The sequence below is a fragment of the Quercus lobata genome, chromosome 6 (assembly GCF_001633185.2).
Source record: "Quercus lobata isolate SW786 chromosome 6, ValleyOak3.0 Primary Assembly, whole genome shotgun sequence".
NCBI lineage: Eukaryota > Viridiplantae > Streptophyta > Magnoliopsida > Fagales > Fagaceae > Quercus > Quercus lobata.
In genome coordinates this window covers 23,880,419-23,901,674 of record NC_044909.1, presented here as the reverse complement: position 1 = coordinate 23,901,674, position 21,256 = coordinate 23,880,419, and the positions used below count along the sequence as shown (strand labels likewise).

The following is a 21,256-nucleotide window of genomic DNA, read 5'->3' as shown; positions in this document are numbered from 1 at the left end:
TCTTATACTTAAAAATTAATTTTCTTTTAATTTTTTTATGCTTTATTATTTTTATAAACTTTCTTATATAAGTTGTAAAAAAATAAAAATATCATTGACAACACACACACATACACACACATATATATATGTGTGTGTGTGTTGTCAATGATATTTTTATTTTTTTACAACTTATATGTGTGTGTGTGTGTGTTGTCAATGATATTTTTATTTTTTTACAACTTATATGTGTGTGTGTGTGTGTTGTCAATGATATTTTTATTTTTTTACAACTTATATATATATATATATATATCATTTATATTTTAGTTAATTATTAATTAATTATGACATCATCACGGTTATTTAATCTTTGTTGAACTTTATTTGACCTCAAAAACCTTGAACCTCTTTTTTTTTTTAGTTCTTTGAACAATTTAGGTTTCAAAATCAAGGTGGTGTGTAAAGAGAGAAACAACTAAATTTTTTTTTTGATATTTTAATAAAATAGAGTTTAAAATAAATAATATGACGTGGATGTTTTTAAAAAAGTAATAAGGTAAAATAGAAAAAATGGATTCTTATATTAAAATAAATAGAAATATTTGCACAAGTTGATATGAATGACCTTATGCGATTGATGTCAAGACTTAAAGAACTAATTTTCATGTTATTTTGGAATTTGGAAAAGAATAAAAGTATCCCTAGGGATTGATGTCAAGACTCGAGAGCTGATTTTCCTGTTTTTTTGGAATTCAGGAAATCTTAAGGGTCCATTTGGTAAAAGATTTTTTGTAATGTTGTTTAAGTATTGGGAAAATACATGTGAGATAAAAAGTGTTGTGAAAATACGTATTGTGATGTTTAATTAATAAATAAATAAATAATTAAAAACTATTGTTTAAACAACAATACCAAACACCCCCTAAATATCCCAAAATAAAATTAGCTGGGTGTGAGCTCATGGCTGAAATATTACTTATGCGATGTTATAATATACGAGCTTTGACATTTTGAACCAGCAATAAACTTCAGATTAGCCTTTATATATTTTAATTAGTTCCGTAGAAGACTGAATACAAAATATAGATAGATAGAGTGCAATATAAGTATGTTTCTTTGTTTCCTAAATTACTATCCCAGCAGTTACATGTCAACAACAGTAATGGTGTAAGACATTTATTAATTATTATTATTAGAGGAAGATAGTACTATTTATTAGTCATGGTGAAGATAGTACCAACCATTTTCGCGCATGTCATTTTCTCTATATTATTGTATCTTATTTTCTTGCTCAAGAAGTCACGCTAACAGCATTCCACATTCTTGACATAGTTAGGGACTAGAGGAATTTACATCACCACAATTTATTATTATTATTTTTTTTTTTGACTTTTTGTACCAAGTGCTACTAGAAGTCTACACGTGTAACAAACAAGAGGCTCAAGTGACTTTTTGAGCTCCATTTGGATTGTCTTCCACGTTCACGCGTATGCGTTCGCTTCCTTTTTTTTTAGTTTTTTCAGTAGGTCTCGTGCATTGTTCTACACGTGTAACAAACGATAGGCTCAAGTGACATTTTGAGCTCCGTTTGGACTGCGTTCCACGTTCTCGAGTCTGAGTCTGCCTTTTTTCTTTTCTTTTTTTTTTCTTTTTTTCTAGCTTTTTCAGTAGATTTCGTGCACTTTTCTACACGTGTAACAAACAATAGGCTCAAGTGACTTTTTGAGCTCTGTTTGGATTGTGTTCCACGTTCACGCGTCTTCGTCTGCCCTTTTTTTTTTTTTTTTTCAGCTTTTTCAGTAGGTCTCGTGTACTGTTCACGAGACCTACAAACCTCTTTTTTCAACAAAATTTTAATTAAAAATGAGTCCCATGACACTATTCACACATTTAAAAATTATTTTGCTATAATATTTTCAGTTTTCAACAAAATAAGCTGTATCCAAATACACACCAAATACTAAACATTATTTTATTGACTTTTAAGCATTATTTGTAAAGTTATAATTGATTTTTATATGTATCCATTTATTTTCTATTACTTATAATTGGACACATCAATAGTTATAATTTTTCCTATTTATCAAAATGTGATTGAAAAAGGGTGAGTTTTGTCAAGAATATAAAGTGAGAGAAAGAAAGACTGAACAGTCTGTATATTGATGTATATTTTGTGTAAATAACATTGTACAATAAAGAGTCTTATATAAGTTAAGTATGTGTGAAGTGCAAGTAATATAAGTATACTACAAGTACAGTATATTAGGCTAAGCCCGATGGGCTAGGTTAGACTAAGCTATATACTAACAAGTTTGACATCAATTTTAACCTTTAGCTTTTAAGGTTTTAGCTTTTATGTATAACTTTTTAAAATCTTATATTTTCTCGTCTTTTCTCACTTTTTCAAGGTATAAGTATACTTTGTGTCCGTTTGGAAAATTTTATTTAGCTGAAACTGAAAACTTTTTGCTGAAAATACTGTAGATAAAGCTAAAAGCTAACTGAAATAGTACAGTAGGACCCATTAATAATACCAAAAAGTGCAATAAGACCCATGAATAGTAGCAAAAATAAGTTGAATAGTAAAAAAAGTTGGCTTTTTAAGCCCATGCCAAATGCAACTTTTAGCACACTTTCAGCAAAAGAATTTCAGTAAGAAGTTAGATAAACTATTCCTAAACAAACCCAAATTATGCCATACGCAACTTTTAGCACACTTTCAATAAAAAAATTTCAGTAAAAAGTTAGATAAGCTATTCCTAAACAAACCCAAATTTTAACATAATCATGGATAAATAATATCTGATTTTTTTTTTTTTTTAATAATTGGTAGCACATATTTGTAAATATATGTAACAAAATTTGTAGTATCTCTCCATACATGTACATGTAGTGTTGTCACCACACAATTTTATTTTTTTTTTTTTTGACTTTTTGTAGCCAGTGTTATTAGAGCACCCGCAGCAAATGTGCTAAATGTGCCAAATGCCAAATTTTTGGCACATTTAGCACACCAAACACAAAAACGGAGCTTTATCAGATGTTCCAAATGGTAAAAATTATACCACATATGAACAGTACCGTTGCAAATTTGCAACGGTACGGACAAAAATGGTATAAGTTTTATTAATTTTTTATTCTCTTTTCTCTCTCCTCTCTCTCTTCACTTTATTTTTTTCTCTTCTCTCTCTCTTTCTCTCCGTCTCTCCATCTCTGTCTGTGTCTCCTCTTTCTCTTTCTTTCTGACTCTCCCTCTCTTTCTTTGATTGTTGATCTTTCTTTGTGGGCCGAGTTGATTTCGTGGGTAGTGGTGGATTGTCCTTGTTCGTGATTTCATGGGTCTAGGTTGATTCATGGTTCGGTTATTCGACAAGTGTGAGTCTGGGTTGATTTCGTGGGTTTGGGTGATGGTGGTTCGGCAAGTGTGTTTGGGTTGTGTGAAATGTGATTTGTGGCTTGGCCGCCACTCAACGCCGCTGATCTCACCAAAGACCACCACTCGACGCCGCCGTTCATCTATCTTCTCTATTCCGCTTCGGGTTGTTTTTTTTTTTTCCTTTTTTCTTTTTTCCGTTCACTTTTTTTGGCTGTGGTTTGATGGGTGGGTTCTGGTGAATCGGTGGTAGTGGGTGGGTCGACTGGTGGGCGAATCGGTGGTGGTGCCGATCTCTGTTCTGATCTGTTTTTGTCTTTGTCTTTCTGCTTTGGTGGTGGATTCGACGGCGGTTGATTTTGGTGGTTGTGGTTTTTTTTTTTTTCCTGGTGATTGTGGCCGCAACAATTTTTCTGGTTGTTGTTGCAGTGATGGTTGATGATGATGATGATTTCTGATCTGTTTTTGTCTTTGTTTTTCTGTTTTGGTGGTGGATTTGGCGGCGGTTGTGGGTTGATTTTGGTGGTTGTGTTTTTTTTTTTTTTCCTGGTGATTGTGGCGGCAACAATTTTTCTGGTTGTTGTTGATGTCGTTGTTGCGGGGGTAGTTGATGATGATGAGGATGAGGGGAGGAATTTAATATATTATTTTAATATAGTGTAAATATTATTTTAATGTATAAAATTGAAGTATAAAACATTTGATAAATGAGATGTTGTAAAATGATGTGGTACAATAATAAAGTAGGTATTTAATATTTTAAAATAACATTTTTTTTACAACGTCTGCTGTGAATGCTCTTAGAAGTCTACACGTACAAAAAAAAAAAAATGATAGGCACTATCATGTCGTTTTGCTTTGTTTTTGTTTTTTTTTTTTTTTTTTTTTTGTTGAAAACTATCATGTCATGATGTCGTTATATACTTATATTATACCATCGTGAACTTTATATCTACACCCAGGACCTCCTCTCTTGCTCCCTCCATTTCTCAGTTTCGCACTCTTTTCAATTACCACTAAACAACCCAACCCCAAAAAAAAAAAAAAAACCCAAAAAAACTCCAAAAAAAAAAAAAAAAAAAAACCTTAAAGAAGCTTCAAATGGTGGCTCCACCGTGGGTTCCATTTCCTCATCGGTAGTCCTCCTGCTTTTTTATTTTAGAGCTTGGCGTTCTAATCAAGTTCCCAGTTTTCCCTCCAAATCCATTCAACTAAACCTTGTGACTAGTGACTACATCGTTTCGCTGTTGAGGTTGAGCCTCCACTGCTCGTCGATTCTATTTCTACCTACTCCTTTATACCAAGTAAGTTTGGTTCCCGACAACTCTCTCAGTTTATAGCAACTGCCTACCGTACCTTTTATTTTTATTTTTTATTTTTCTATGTTCTCGTTTCGTTTCGTTTGCTCAGCACCCAAACACAGCGTACCTTTCTTTAGCGATTTTTTTCTTTTTTTTCTCTATATATTTCTTTTTTTATTTATGACTTCATAACTAACACCCCCACGCATCAAAAATTCAAAACGTCATTTTCTATGCAACCAATATATATCTTTAGCTTCATCAAAAAATATATATATATATATATATATCTTTAGCTTAAAAATACGTTCGATTCTTTTAGTCTATAAAGTTTAAAGAGTTGCTTTTAATCTTTTGGATGTAGTGATTAAATTAAAAACTAACGTGTTATTCCTCAAGTTTAGGGATGGCCATGAATCGGGTATACCCATACCCAATCCGATTATTTTACCATGAATACTCGATTACCTTATCCAATTAGTATATGTATCCAATTGTTACCCGATTTGTTTACCCATGAATATCCATACCCAACCTATACTTGATTTCTTTGGCTTTTTTTTTTTTTTTTTTTTTCCTTTCAGTTATGGAATTTTAAACAGACCAACGCCTAAATGCAGCGTAACGGGTATAGGAATGACTAGTACCCTCTTTATGTATGCAGTCAGGTGTTTTGCTCTCTTTTGGGACATCACGGGGTTGTTTTCGTTGATGTTAATGTTCCCCACACTACTAGATGTTGTTTTATCTAGTTATACTTGTACCACTCTCAGATTATTATTTAATAAAATTTCTATCGTCTCTTTGCTCAAAAAAAAAAAAAAAAAAAAACAGACCAAAAAGAAAAGAAAAAAACTTCTCTATTCGATAAATGTCTAATCTTGCTACAACAGTTTAATACTTTAATTAATGGAGAAAAAAAATTGTATTTATAGTAATTTTAGGAGTACACCAAATAGTTTAATTAATCATTGAGTTTTAGAAGGAAAGTGGTTCCTAGAATTGTGCTTAGAGTATATTCTCCATATTTTTATACCGTTTGAAAAATAAACAGTAATTTTTATATTTACCTTACTTATTTTTTCAAATGCACTTTTTAATAAACTCTTTATCCTTTCTCTATTCCATTTAAAATAATCATTTTTATTTGTTTTTTTATGTACTTGTTTCAACATTTTTACTTGAGAGAGAGAGAGAGAGAGAGAGATGGGGTTGAATATTTTATTCAAATAAATTCTTTTGTTGATGAACAGTAACACTCTAGAGTCTAGACAAAGAAAGTGACTGTTCATTAGCAAAACACTTTTTGAACTATGGAGAGATTATTGGAATTGCATTTTTAGGATTTACTCTCTAAAATAGAGATTTTTTGAGAGAATTTTGGTTTTAGCTCATCTATAGAAGATGCTCTTATCCTTTTGTATAAATTGATAACAGTATTCAAATAAAAGCATCAAATTATTTATCCAAAAAATTATATTCGCTACTAGATTGACTGTGATATCTACTAAAGAAGCAACCACCAACCATGATCATTTATCACCTTCATTCTAGCCAAAAGAAATGCACTACAAACTGCAATAGGAGAAATTATTATTTACATCGGGAGGATGGCTGATGTGGTCCTTTTTAACCAATGAGATGATGTCATTTATGCAAATGTATGTGTGAGCTTCCTAATCAGTACAAGAAATAAAAAATAAAAATTACTAGATGATGTCACATTTGCATAAATAACAGCATTTTATTGGTTGAGAAGTCGGGGAGGACCACGTCAGCTATCCTCCTTATGGACCTAATAATTTCTCCTGCAATAGCTCAAGTCTAGCCCAAAATCAAGGACAAAATTATGCACTGACTTATTTACCTTTCCAAGATTAACTTGTAGTTGACTTTTGTATTCAAAAACCTTTCTATTGTAAAACCTGCTTGTACAAATATGAATAGCAAACCAATCACTAGCTACCAGAGAATTCATCCCAAATCTTTGTTCTCCGTTGTTTTTATCTGTCATTTCTCCTTTTACTTTAGTCTTTAGATATGATCACAAGGAGGCACAAAAACGGGTTTAGGTAAAGACTAAAGAGGCTAAGATAAGGTAAAAGGTATCATTGTGCTTATCCTCCTCCCCTTTTTTTCTTTTTCTTCTTCTTCCTTTATTTTTTCAATGGATTGGATTCGGGTAATAACCATACCTAACCCGAAATATTTGTGATTTTACACAAACCCGACTCGATTAGCTTTACCCATGACATATTGGGTAATACCTAAAAATTTTGGGTCGGATAGGGTAGGATATCCATTACCCATTGGATTTGGCCATCACTACTCAAGTTTGTTAGGAATTAAAATCAATCACATTAAAGTTTGGTAGATGTTGAAATGAAAGATGAAATATAAAATTGTAGTAGAGAAATAAAGTAGATGTAAGAAAATTGTAGAGCGGAAGCAGACTAGAAAGGAATAAGAGAAAGAACACAGAGAATTAAGTGGTTCGGCCGAAGAGCCTACGTCCATAGGGGTGTTTTTTTTTTTGGCATTTAATATCAATTTTCTAACAATTTCGTTAGTTGTTAAGTTTTTGATACTATTCTATAAACTAGCATCTCAAGTCTCTAAGACTTGAATTCGATGACAAAACTTAAGTCTTTAAGACTCAAGTTCCAGTGCTAGCATACAGCTGACATGGAACAATTTATCCACATGGAACTTGAGTCTCTCAGACTCAAGTTCTATAGAGAAGATCCAAAGAAGAAGAAGACTTGAGTTCCACGTGGATTTTTTCTTCCACATCAGATTACCTTAGTCTTAGAGACTCGAGTTTCTACAGTTCTCCCTATTCTCTAGATCTTTTTCTTCTTCTTTTTGAAATTCGAGTATCTAAGACTAGACACTCGAGTTTCACGTGGATTTTTTCTTCCACATCAGATTACCACCTTTACGATAAGAAACTTTTTGAACATGATACGATATATATCATGTATCATACGATACTAACAACTATACATACAAATGTATTTGATGTACACTAATATATGTATGTGTGTGTGTATGTATATATATATATATATCAATTACGGTTGCGGGTAGGGTGCGATCGTGACACATAGGGCTGATCAAGCAACCTGGCCACCTAACCCAACTAACTGGAACCAACTTGTGGCAACCTGATCCGACACCTCCGATGGTCGACAGTAGGTCTCAGCCCTCAAAAACTGACTCCAGCAAGTTGAGTGGCGGGTTTCCTCCTCTAAAAGCCAAGCCACTCAACTCAACCGACAAAAACTTAAAATGAGGCAAAATATACCTAGATCCGGCAACAATTAGGCCATCCTTCGCTCAGATCCAGCCACATTTGGCTCTCCTTCGCTCAAATCTAGGCATGTTTGCTCATATCCTCTCAAATCCGACGAAGATCTACTCTACTCAAATCTACTCCTTCACTTATATCCGGGCATGTTTGCTTAGATCCGCTCAAATTTGACGATATTTTGCTCAGATCCAGTGAAGATCTACCCTGCCCACCGTTGCTCCCTCATCGGTTTCAACCTAACAGACCAATTGTCCTCCCGAGCTTGATCTGACTCATTTTCTTCCACCAACCTGAGTCGGTCGAGTCCAAGTTGAGCCCAAAATCGACTCGTGGATACCTTTAGTGACACAGGAGAAAAGGAAAAAAAAAAGATCTACTCACACTTGGCAAATCTATGATGGTCTCCACTCCTCTCTCTCGCTCTAATATCGTCCACAATCTGTAGTCTAGCAAAGCTCACTAGCTTTAAAGGCTATCAAGACCACCCGTGGACTCAGCCCACCCGCCCAAACCGACTAGCCCAATTTGAAAACCGCCCGATCCGACTCCTGTGATGGTCAGGGCAGTTTACAACGTCCAAAACCTAATTTCGGGGGGTTGGTTGGCGGGTTGTTGCATCAAAACTTGATTTCAACCGACCCAATTGATTCCACCACCAAAAGGCTGCCATTTTCCGCTATCAGATGAATTCCCTGTCAAATCTCACTAGATCTAGTGAGATGTTGCCGAGATCTATCTAGATACGGCAAGATCCATCAAGATCTTATGTAGATCCAGCAAGATCTTGCCAGACACGGCCAGATTTTCGGCCAGATCCAAGTTTTGGCCAAATCTCCTCTCCCCTGACTCCTTCACTAGTTGGCGGCGGGCTTGAAAAATCTCCACCCAATTTGGTTGGCTCAGTTGCGAGTTAGGCACAAACCTGACCTAGACCGACCTATGGACACCTAAGCCCATCGGTACTTGTCTTGGTCATTTTCTCTCATCCATGAGGAAGAAAGCTCCCATTGGCGAAGCTCATTGGTGTTGGTAATGGCTTAATCAGAGCAGTGTTGCCCATTTGCAAACTTCATTTAGGAGTTATCAACGCTACTCTTTCTGCATGAGTACAGTTCTTGCCCATCTAAAGATAGTACGAAAATGAAATCTTTCTGGCACAGAAAATTGTTGCAATTGACTAAACGTGAAACAAGCTGATTTCACTCAACCTGCTACTGTTATATTATTAAAAGCATTTCCATTTACCAACTTATCTAATCCACATACTTATCATAAATTTATCATTTTCATATTTAAAACTCACACTGCTAACCAAATCCAAACAATATATCCTACACACTTCCCTGCATCATATTTGGTTTTACACAACATTACTGGGGAAATGGCTTTGGAAGTTTGCTTTGGAAAGGGTGTCTTTATTGCAGTGATCATAGGTTCTAAATATGGAAGTGATAGGGGTGGATGAGTTTCAATGACTCTCATGGTGTGTCTCTTTAGAAGTATATTAGAAATGGGTGGGAGCGCTTTTCTTGATCTATTTGGTTTGAGGTGGGGAATGGATAATGTTCTTGGTTTTGGGATGACTTGTGGTGTGGGGAGGCTTTTTTTTTTTTTTTTTTTTTTTTTTTTTTTTTTTTTTATTTTAAGTAACGAAAAATTGTATTAAGAAAAAAAAACCAGTACACTGGTGGTGTACAAAGAGAGAACTCCCTCTATAGAGACTCCCTCTCCGTCCCATATCTCCAAAGTAATTTCCCTAACAAAACTTGATTAAATCTTCTTAGGTTCCTTATACCTAGCCCTCCATAACAAACTGGTTCACAAAACATAGCCCACTTAACTAAATGTGATTTTTGTCTGTCACTAATCCCACTCATAAAAAGTCCCTCTATATTTTTTCAATGCAACTGGCCACCTCCACCGGGATAGGGAATAGGGAGAGTAAATAAGTTGGCAAACTTGAGAGTGTGCTTTTAATGAGAGTGAGCTTCCCCCTCTTAGATAAATAAAGGTGTTTCCAAACCACTAATCTATTTTGCAACTTCTCAAGAATAGGGTTCCAAATCGACCCCTCCTTTAATTTAGCACCCAAGGGAAGACCAAAATATTTCAGTGGAAGCGAAGATTGTCTACATCCCAACACAACCACTAAATCCCCCATGTTGCTCACTTCCCCCACAGGTACCAACTCAAATTTCCCTAAATTAATCTTCAGGCTTGAAACAAACTCAAATAGCAAGAGAATATCCCTCAATTTTTCAATCTGACACAAGTCGGCATCGCAAAAAATTAAGGTATCATCTGCAAATAAAAGATGAGACTCCATTAAAGGCCTATTAGCTGTGGTATTTACTGAGAAGCCCAATAGAAGCCCTTCATTTACTGCTACAACCAACAAATGACTCAAAGCCTCCATCACAATGCCAAATAACATCAGAGAAAGAGGGTCTCCTTGACGAAGAACTCTAAAACTCCCAAAAAAATCAGTTTGGCTGCCACTTATCAGAATGGAAAAACATATTGTAGAAATATAAAACATAATCCACTTCCTCCATCTTTTTGAAAACCCACACCTCTGAACATATACAAAAGAAAATCCCAAGATACATGATCAAAAGCTTTTTCCACGTCCAACTTACACAAGCATTCCCCAGGTTTGTTCCAAATTGCTCAAAGTAAACATGCTAATGTGGTGGATCTTTTAAGTTGGGAAAATGGGGATATGTAGTGGGATGTTATTTTTACTAGATCCCTCTTCATGATTGGGGCTGGGGAATTTGCATGCTTTATTTAATCTTTTCTATTCCCAAAAGATTGATCGGCATGTGGAAGATCGGATGTGTTGGGTGCCTACGAGAAGTGGCTTCTTTGAGGTTCAGTTGTATTATAGAGCTCTCACAAATGGAGGTGTGCATTCCTTTCCTTGGAGAAACATTTGAATGGTGAAAGTTCCTAAAAATGGCCTTTTTCATTTGGGATGCTATCATGGGAAAAGATCCTTACTTTGAATAATTTGAGAAAAAGGAATATTTTTGTTGTCAATAAATGTTGTTTGTGCAAGAATAGTGCCGAGTTTGTGGATCATCTATTTAACCATTGGACATAAGTGAGTAGGTTATGGTCTTTCATCTTATTTGTTTGCAATCTCTTGGGTGATGCCAAAGCATGTGGTGGAGTTTAATACGGGAGTTTCTAATAAAGAACCAACAAATCCAACAACCCTTGTTGTCTTACAATCCCAAATAAAGGAATCCTACCGTTTGAAAGAGAATTCAATTTATTTGCATTCTTATTTTCTATGTATGGGAAACTATGTACTAATTTAATTCTCCCTTGTTTACAGGGATGTTCTAAGCACTATATGTAGTTGGCTAGACTGAGAAATCAGATTATGAGTGTGTGATTATTAAGAATTCTTGTGATCAATTCTCTGTATCTCTTTGGGTGAATTCCATTGAGTGGTGAGTTTGTTGGCATTTTTTGCCAAATAGCATAATTTTAGGAATAATTTAGGAAAAAAGCACCAACCCATAGTTATTTTGTTATGTAGCATCTTTTTGGAACTCGAGTTTCACTTAGAACTCGAGTTTGAAAAACTCGAGTTTCAAAAAGATTCTACATAACTAAATAACTTTAGTTAGATGCTATTTAGCAAATTTTTCCTTAGTTTTTTACCCTTGAGTCCTTGGTGATTTCCATTGGGTGGTGAAATTATGCATCCCTTTGGATTTTCCCTTCATGGTGAGCTTAATTTAATTTTGAGAGAGTTCAATTTTCTATTTACTTAAAATCAGATTGTATCCGGGTATCAGAGTTGTTTGCGTGTTGGAAAGGGGGTTTAGAGCATCACAGGTCTGCAGATATTTGGGAGGCAATCACACTGTATCTCATGTGTACAATTTGGAGAGAGTGGAATCAACCTACTTTTGAAGGGGAGGAACACTCAATATTGCAGCATTTTTTTTGGGGTTCTTTGTATGATTGGATGGCTGTGATGAGCAGCTATTCCTTATCTTCACTTGTAGAATTTTTAGATTTATATACTTTCTGTTGATTCCTGTCCTCCTTTAGTACACTGCCTGTGTACAGGGAGGCTAGCATGTTGTTTTTCAGTTCTTTTCAATAAAATTTCATTATCGAAATAAATAAATAACTTCCTTGGAATTCTTGGAACAATATTGTTACTGAACATTTTCCTTCTTATATTCTGGCAAAATATCTTGTTCTTTTCTCTCTAATGAAGAATTTTAATCACTGTAACTTAAACTTATAGAAGGCAACTTCCTTGGAAATTAACTATGTATTCGTAAACATTGTGAAAGATTGCAGAAGCGTATGGCCATAGCCTGTGGAGTTCAGAAAAAAAGTTGAGAGTTGTAATGTCATCAGAATTTCAGAGGGCCTAAGGCGATCAAAGAGAAAGAATGGCAGAGAGTGCAGTGGCCTTTCTGCTTGACAAGCTTTCACGCTTTGTTGTGTATGAGATACAACTCCTTGGGGGGGGTCGGGAAGAAGTTTTGTATCTTAGAGGAGAATTAGAACACTTATGGGCCTTCCTGAAGGTTGCAGATGCATTTGAAGAAAGTGATGAAGAACTCAAAGTATGGATCAAGCAAGTGCGAGAGATTGCTTATGACACTGAAGATGCTCTTGATGAATTCACACTTCTTCAAGTACATGATCATGGAGATGGATTCTATGGTTCGCTCAGTAGATTATCTTGTTGCATTAAGAACAGAAAAGCTCGTTCTAGGATTGTTTCTGAATTACAAGGCATTAACTCCAGAATTACAAATGTTTGCAAAGGTTATGAGAGGCTGCTTCATAAAATGAATAAAGCTGAACAAGGTTCAGGCTCCACAAGTGCAAGCAATACATGGCAAGACCGTAGAGGTGACGCCCTTCTTATAGACAAGATTGATTTAGTGGGGATTGATGAGCCTAAGCAGAAGCTGGTGCAGGATCTGATGAAGGGTGGTTGTGGTCGTGAAGTAGTTCCTGTTGCTGCAATGGGAGGAATGGGTAAAACAACCTTGGCAAAGCAAGTCTATGATGATGCAGAAGTGAAGAAACATTTCAAAATACGTGCTTGGATCACTGTTTCTCAATCATTCAAGATAGAAGAACTCCTCAAAGACATGATTCGAGAAATCTTCCGAGTAGTCAGCAGACCAGTTCCAGAAGGATTGGATAGCATGAACAATAATCGGTTGAGAAGAATAATCAAGGACTTGCTTCAGAAAAGAAGGTACTTGATAGTTTTAGATGATGTATGGCGCTTGCATGAATGGGATGCTGTCAAATATGCCTTGCCTAACAATAATTATGGCAGCCGAGTAATTCTCACTACACGTAATACTGATGTTGCTTCCACCTCAGTCACGGAATCTGTAGGTGAGGTCTTTAACTTGAAGCCCTTGGCTCCAAAGGAGTCTTGGGATCTTTTCTGTAGGAAGACCTTCCAAGGGAATGCATGCCCTACTTATTTGGAGGAAATCTGTAAAAATATTTTAAAAAAGTGTGAAGGACTGCCCCTTGCAATTGTGGCAATTAGTGGTGTTTTGGCTACAAAAGACAAGCGTAGGATTGATGAGTGGGATATGGTTTGCCGTAGTTTCGGAGCTGAAATTGATGGCAATGACAAATTGAAAGATTTGAAGAAAGTACTTTCTCTCAGTTTTAATGATCTGCCCTACTTCCTAAAATCATGTTTCCTGTACTTGAGCATCTTTCCTGAGGATTATCTAATTGAGCGTATGAGACTAATTCGATTATGGATAGCAGAGGGATTCATTGAAGCCAAAGAAGGGAAAACACCAGAAGAAGTTGCAGAGGACTACCTCAATGAACTCTTGAATAGAGGCCTATTGCAAGTGGCAGACACAACAAGTGATGGAAGGGTCAAAATGTATCATGTCCATGACCTGCTGCGGGAAATTATCGTGTCAAAGTCAAGAGATCAGAAATTCACTGTAATTGCTAAAGATCAGAATGTGGTGTGGTACGATAAGGTTCGACGCCTATCAATACATAACACATTGCAAAATGTACAGGAAAACATATCTGTTTCTCAACTACGTTCTTTGTTCATGTTTGGGGTGCTAGAAAAACTATTCATGCATACAATTTTTCCTCATGGCTTTAGGCTGCTACATGTGCTAGATATGCAAAATGCACGTTTGAAGAAGTTTCCAATTGATATTGTGAACCTGTATTATTTGAAATATTTAAGCTTGAGGGGTACCAAAGTTAAAACCATTCCAAGCTTTATAGGGAAGCTTCAGAATCTGGAGACTTTGGATCTCAAGCATTCCCGTGTCACTGAACTGCCTGTTGAGATCTTGAAGCTCCAGCGACTACGCCATCTCCTTGTATATCATTTCAAACTTGAATCTTATGAATATTTCCACTCTAGATATGGTTTTCAGGTCCAGGAAAGCATTGGACATTTGCGATCCCTACAAAAGCTGTGTTTCATAGAGGCAAATGGAGGTGGTAGCACTATAATGACAGAACTGGGGAAACTGAATCAACTAAGGAGGTTAGGCATTTTGAAGTTGAGGAAAGAAGACGGAAAATCTCTGTGTTCCTCCCTTAAAAGGCTGACCAACCTACATGCCTTGTCTATTACTTCAATAGGGAAGGAAGAGATCCTTGATTTGCAGCACCTTTCTTCTCCACCTCTATTGATTCAACGATTGTACTTGAGAGGACGTTTGGAGACATTACCTCATTGGTTACCATCACTTCATGGCCTGGTCAGATTGTATTTGAAATGGAGTAGATTAAAGGATGATCCACTTGAATTTCTTCAACATTTGCCCAATCTTGTACATCTTGAATTGCTTCAGGTTTTTGAGGGAGACGTGTTGTCGTTTAGGATGGGGGGCTTTAAGAAGCTTAAGGTTCTCGGACTTGATAAATTCAGTGAACTTAGATGCATGAAAGTGGAGGTGGGAGCAATGCCTTGTGTTGAAAAGTTAATTATCCAGCGGTGTAAATTGCTGAAGAGGGTGCCGGAAGGCATTGAATACCTGACCAAGTTAAAAGTTCTAGAATTCTTTGACATGCCTGAAGAATTTATCCAGACACTTCGTCCAGGCGAAAAAGGTAGTGATTATTGGAAAGTTGCTCACATCCCACAAGCCTATTCTACCTACTGGAGAGAAGGTGGATGGGAGGTCAATTCTTTGGAGAGTCTGAGTGAGGGAGATAATTCTCCCAGGCCCAATACTATCATTCTAAAGAGCCATGATCTTCAGACACGGTGGAAATGATATATTCTGAGATATGTGCTCAATATTTCATCTCTATACTTGTAATGACTAAGTTTTTAAGTGTGTAAGTTCTCATTGTGGTTGGATAAGAGGTGACATATAGCTCCGCAGTGCTGTAATTGTTGGGGCATGTTTGTATAAAGATGGGTTGTTGGCTTGTGGTAGATTAGAGATCTTATAAATGTAAATTACTGCATTTGCTCATTTCCGTGATGATCATGGTTAAGGAGGTCTGTAGTGCTTGGGGCATTCTTGTACAAAGGAAGGTTGTGAATCTCTTCTGTATCAAGAACTTACAAATTTGTAAATGATTGTAAACATCATCGTAATTGGATCCTGGGGAACATGTGGTTGAGGAAGTCAACCATCAACAATGCTGAGGGCATGCTTGAAGCTGGCTTGTGTGTTAAGAGGTTGCCAATATGCTAGTGATGGTAATAGCTATTGTAGTTGGTTCACAGAATAATTGCAGTCACAAGGTTTATAGGATGCTTGGAGCATGGATGTACATAAAACAGGTTGTGAATTTGTGGTGGATCAGAGATTGTAAAATTTGTAAATGATTGTAGTTAAATAAAAGATTACTCTGTGGTTTAGCTCTGTAATGCTTGGGGTACTTTTCTATAGATGAATAAGACTACGTGTAAATGAATATAAGTACCCCAACAGTTGTCCTAGACCACAAATTGTAAATATGTACAATGTAAGTACTCATTATAATGGGAGCCTCTGGTTGTCTATAATACTTGGGATATTCATGTATTTAAATATTCTTTGTTAATTGGCGCAGTATTTGTCCTTGTGTGCTACTGATTTTTGGCTTTGGACACAGGTAGCTGTTTCCTGATTTGTATTTGTGGTGGTTTGATCCCTATAACCTTGGGCTGTTAGGCTAGGACCCCTAATTTATTTATATTTTGGGTTGGGCTTATCTCACAATGGGAGGTCCAAAAAAGTGGTTGGTTGTGTTGCTAATGGGGAACTAGCCTTAGTTTGGCATTAAACTACCTTGATCTTGGCCTCGCCATGGAGGCTACCCAGAAGCCAGTCCACTCTCTGAAATCCGAATAAGATTTCCATCTCCCCGAGATATGTATCTCCTTACTTCTCTCATGTTTCTCTCTATGTTCATTTCCTTAGTGCTAGCCTCTCCTATGGCATACAATATGATGAGTTTGGGAGCCGAAGCAGATGGTAAAAGTACAGACTTAACTCAGGCTTTTGTTAGTGCATGGACAAAAGCTTGTGGCTTCACAAATCCTGCCATGATTTATGTGCCAGTTGGGAGGTTCTATCTCAGGCAAGTAGTGTTTAATGGACTATAAGGTCCTTGGAAATACAGCATAACTGGCTTATGTTTGAGCATGTTGATGGGGTTACCATATCTGGTGGAATTCTTGATGCCCAAGGCACTGTCTTGAGGGCTTGCAAAGCCTCTGGCAATAGTTGTCCTGCGGGAGCCACGGTTTTTTATTTATCATGACTAAATTTCCTTCTTAGCTATTTTTTGGTGAATTTGTAGTTCAATTTGACTAAGGAGTTTGTATATTCGGAGTTAATCAATGTGTTTATTATCCTCGATCAGTCTTTTCTTTTAACTTTTTAGTTTATTCATTTTTTTAAAGTTCAACATTTTCTAGGTATAATTATACTTTAATGGACCTTCAAAAACTATACAAATAAAATTTTAACAAAAAACTACATCTAAATGCACACTAATCAGTTTCACATTAGATACTGTGTCTAATTGCCATGCAATTGGTTAAAAAGAGTTTGTTTTTGGGAAGAAGATAAATGGTTTTTACGGTGGCATGGGCATTACTATTTATTTTGCTTGCTTAGATAGAGCCAAAGAAAATAAAATTTTGAAATGTAATCACCATTTGGGTTGGATTCGTCCATTATAATTATCTTAATTCCTCAAATTTATTTATTAATAAAACAAATCACTCCATTTTATAGGTAGTTAAACTGGAGAAATTATAAGATCCACATGGTGGACAAGTGATGTGGTCCACCATTCCACTAAATAACTTCCACTTGTTTAAAATTGTTAGTTAGAAATTTTTTTTAAACAGAAATTAATTACTGACTAAGCAATTTTAAACAAGTGGAAGTTTTTTAGTGGAATGGTGGACAAGTGACGTGGTCCACCAGAGGACCCTATAATTTCTCGTTAAACTAGGAGTGGATGGGATTTACTGGTAGAAAGTGGCGTGCTTTTACTTTTGGTCTAGTTAAAAATAAATAAATAAATAAATAACCTATTACCTGTTGTAAACACCCAATTTTGCACCCATGATTTAATCAAGGAGAATGACTTGAGTGACCAATCCATGTACTCCAAAAATCATAATTGCATTACATGCATCAATTTGTTCTTGTATTACATGCACCAACTTGTCTTTGCATTACATGCATCAATTCATTCATTGCATATCATAAAAATGATCTTGAGATTCTAACGGTCGCAACGATGTTTCTGGTTTTCAAATCGGGCTATCGAATCGAAAGATATCGCATGATCAAGTTTCCATGGTCAACATGCATTGTGTCTAGGTAGAATCGACCACATATGATCAATTTAAATTAATTCTAATTGGTTAAACAATTAAAATTAATTAGATAATTTTGTGATTGGTTGATAATTAGTGTTTAAAATAGGATTGCATGCATAGGAATAAAATGATAATTGGTTAACATTAAAATTGTAGATAATCTGAACTTTATCAAGATTTATTTTAAGGTATTTATTTACAAGATAATTGTTCTTAAATAGCCTGAATTATCCAAAAAAGAGATGAAAAATCATAGACGGAGGATGAAAACGCATTTAGGTATAAGGACCGGCCAAAAAACCCTAGAGGAGGAGTCCAAACGGCACCTGAACACGAAAGAATGTTCGGAGTCCAAAGGCCAATTCGACACTTTTGGAGTGCCGAATTTCCATGATGTGGGCTTTGGCCCAACGGCTTTCAAGTGACGATAAGGCACACCATTTTCGACCTTTTTGCAAAAGGATGCGTCTGAATTCAAATCCTAATCATCCGTGCCTATTTTTGAGAGTCTTCTGGCCTCTATAAATAGATATTGAACCTTATAATTCAGCACCTTTTTTTTACACTCTGAGAGGCATACGTTTTGGAGACTCACAAATTGCTGAGATTAATTGATCCTCTCTGAGATTTGCTAGAAGAATTAGGGTTTTTAGGTTTCAAAGAGAGCTGAACAAGTTTCTTTAAACCCTAAAAAATCCTCTCAAGTAGAAGAGTACTCATGCAAGAGGTTGTTTTCTAAACCCTCTTATTTTTATGCTTTTCTTATCATGATGATGTATGTTTAATTGTTTCAAATATTCATAATCTGGTTTTTATAAACATGTTCTTGATTTCTTTATTGTTGATATAATCTGTTTCTTAATTTTAAAGATTTGCATGTAGTCAGCTATTTTTCTTCAAATAAAACGGATCTACATCTTTTTTAAATGCATATCTGAATTTTTCTTCAAATAAAATGGATCTGCTTCTTTCTTAGATGCATATCTGAATCTTTCTTAAATGTAGATCTGAGTTTTTCTTCAAACAAAAACGGATCTGCATTTTTATGAGATGCAGATCTGAATTTTTCTCAAATCAAAATTGATTTATATCTTTCTTAAGATACCAATCTAATTTTTTTTTAATACATGCAAATTTTTGAAATAAAGAAAGTGATCATGTATTACTGTGTTTGTATTTGTTTTAATTCATGATTGCATAAATTCATATTATGAGTGAAAGTCTTTTCTTAATAATAAATAAATAAATAAATAAAAATCTTTTTCATTCTTTTAAAACATATAAAAAATAGATCTGGTTTTTCTATTGTCAAAAAGCCCTTTTTATTTCATCATAAAAACAGATCTGATTTTTCTATTATCAAAAACCATTTTTTTAGTTCTTTAAAACAGATTTGATGTTTTCCAAATTAAACGATTTTATTTTATGTAATAAAAATAGATCTGAATTTTTATCATCAAAAACCACTTTTTTCTACATCCCACAAAACAGATCTAGTATTTTGACAAATCAAAATCAATTTTCTTAATCACCAAAACATATCTGAATTTTCTTAAACAAAAGAAGAGATTTCATTCATAAATAAATTTGTGTGGTTTAATTTTTATTTCACATGTTCAACATATCATTTATGACATGCATAAAAAAAGTACATAGGTCACAAGAGTCTAGAAGACCAGACTCTGTGTGGGCGGAATGGGTGCCTAACACCTTCCCATTCCATAACCTAGCCTCCGGATTTAGATCTTTGGTTAACTAGATTTAGCCTTATCTTTGTTTATTTTGGGTAGAATGTAAGTAGGACAAAAGGCCGTGTATTTTTGGTAGATTGTAACTAGGACCCAAAACTATGTAACTTTTCAATTTTCCAAATATGTAATTTTTATTCAATCAATGAAGAGAACAATTCAGTCATGTATTTATTTTTTCTTATTTTTTGTATGAAACAAATAAGTGGCGACTTCATACCACTTACCCAAAAAGAGAGGTGTCCTAAAAGGTACCCAAATCTCTTTTTTGAGGAATGCTTTTATCAAGGTCTCTAACACCTGTTTTTGCTCTTCTTGGTTTGGGAGGAGATTTTTCATTTTTGTCAAATTAAACTAACTTCCTTTTACTAATGCCATGACAAGCTCACTTATAAGGAAATCGTATTGACAATACTTGTGAATAATTCCATGTTTTGGAGTAGACTATATAATATTGTGCATCTACATATAATTAATCTTTAATCTATACCTTTAATGCGAGTTCGAATTTTCTGTCTCATTTTTACTACTCGACTCCATGCTCCACAGATAAAAACTTGACATGTGTAACCTAATTAATTAAATTCTAATTTTATTCCTTTAATATTTTAGTTATCCAAAATAAATTAAAGGGTAAAACTTAGGTGCAGTAACTTAAGTTTTCATCTTAAATTTCAGCCATGTGTTTAAAATATACAACCCAGCAAATGGTGTTATAAGGAATAGCTGTCTTTTTTTCCCCCCCTTCCTTCTCTCATCTTTTCCCTCACATGCTAGAAAACTAGATAACTTCAAACACTTCCACCCTCATTTTCCCAAGAAACAGACAGATTTCAAACAAAAATTTTGACTGAAACTCAACAAATTTCTGGCAAGTCTCTTCACAACCACTCCTCACATTGATTTTGGCCACCATGTGGGGAGGCAGAGTGGTTTTTACCCACATGAAACTCCATACTTTTGGAGAGAACCAGCCTAAGAGAATGAAGGAGATGGCAAGGCATGGCGGTTGTGAAGGGATTTGTGGTGGTTAGCTGAAAGGAACAACTCTCAATCACTCTCTCTCTCATTGTGGTTCCGTCGATTTGGGCTCACCTTATCGATCCATGGCCTTGCCCCTTATTTACTATGATATGTTGTTAATCAATAATGAAACTTTTTTGGAAAGAAAGTGTGGATTGCCACTGCTGGGTAAGTAATTAAGAAGAGAGGATTTGAAGAAAAAGCTAAAGAAATATATTTTTTTTAAAAGACACAAAAAAACCTGATCATGTCTTTGAAGGAGGAGACTTAGTGGAAGAAGTCAGTGGGCCAAATCTGAAACTGAAATTATTTGGTTCTCTGTTATAGGCTAGTTAAAATAAAATTAGCCTCTGAGCATGCGCTCAAGCGCATGCTTAGAGGCTCTTCTATTTTTTCTAGATAAAAGTTAATAATTTACATCAATTATAATTTGAAATTGCTATATTTTCCAATCGCAAAAAACCTAGGGATGTGATGAAAAAATTATTTCACTTACAAATGCATAATACTCATCACACCCCTAGGTTTTTTTGTAATTAGAAAATATAGTAATTCCAAATTATAATGGATGCAAATTATTAACCTTTACCCAAAAAAATAGAAGAGTCGGCTAGTTACATTTATTCCTTAAAGGCTTTTCTTTTTTCTTTTTCTTTTTTCAAATGCAAATACTTTATATTT

The 21,256-nt window shown here is 35.2% G+C and overlaps 1 protein-coding gene across 2 annotated transcripts; it reads left to right on the top strand.

The window, feature by feature from the left end:
• The first annotated feature begins 4,430 nt into the window (after window positions 1-4,430).
• On the top strand, window positions 4,431-15,998 carry LOC115995130 (disease resistance protein RPM1-like). 2 transcript variants are annotated; one of them, XM_031119569.1, is made up of 2 exons: window positions 4,431-4,659; window positions 12,299-15,998. In XM_031119569.1, exon 2 carries the CDS (start codon window positions 12,394-12,396, stop codon window positions 15,244-15,246), a length of 2,853 nt encoding a protein of 950 aa, XP_030975429.1. In that variant the 5' UTR covers window positions 4,431-4,659; window positions 12,299-12,393; the 3' UTR covers window positions 15,247-15,998. The 2 variants fall into 2 exon arrangements, with proteins under 2 accessions (XP_030975429.1, XP_030975428.1); XM_031119568.1 differs by having other exon boundaries at window positions 12,292-15,998.
• Window positions 15,999-21,256: the final 5,258 nt, after the last annotated feature.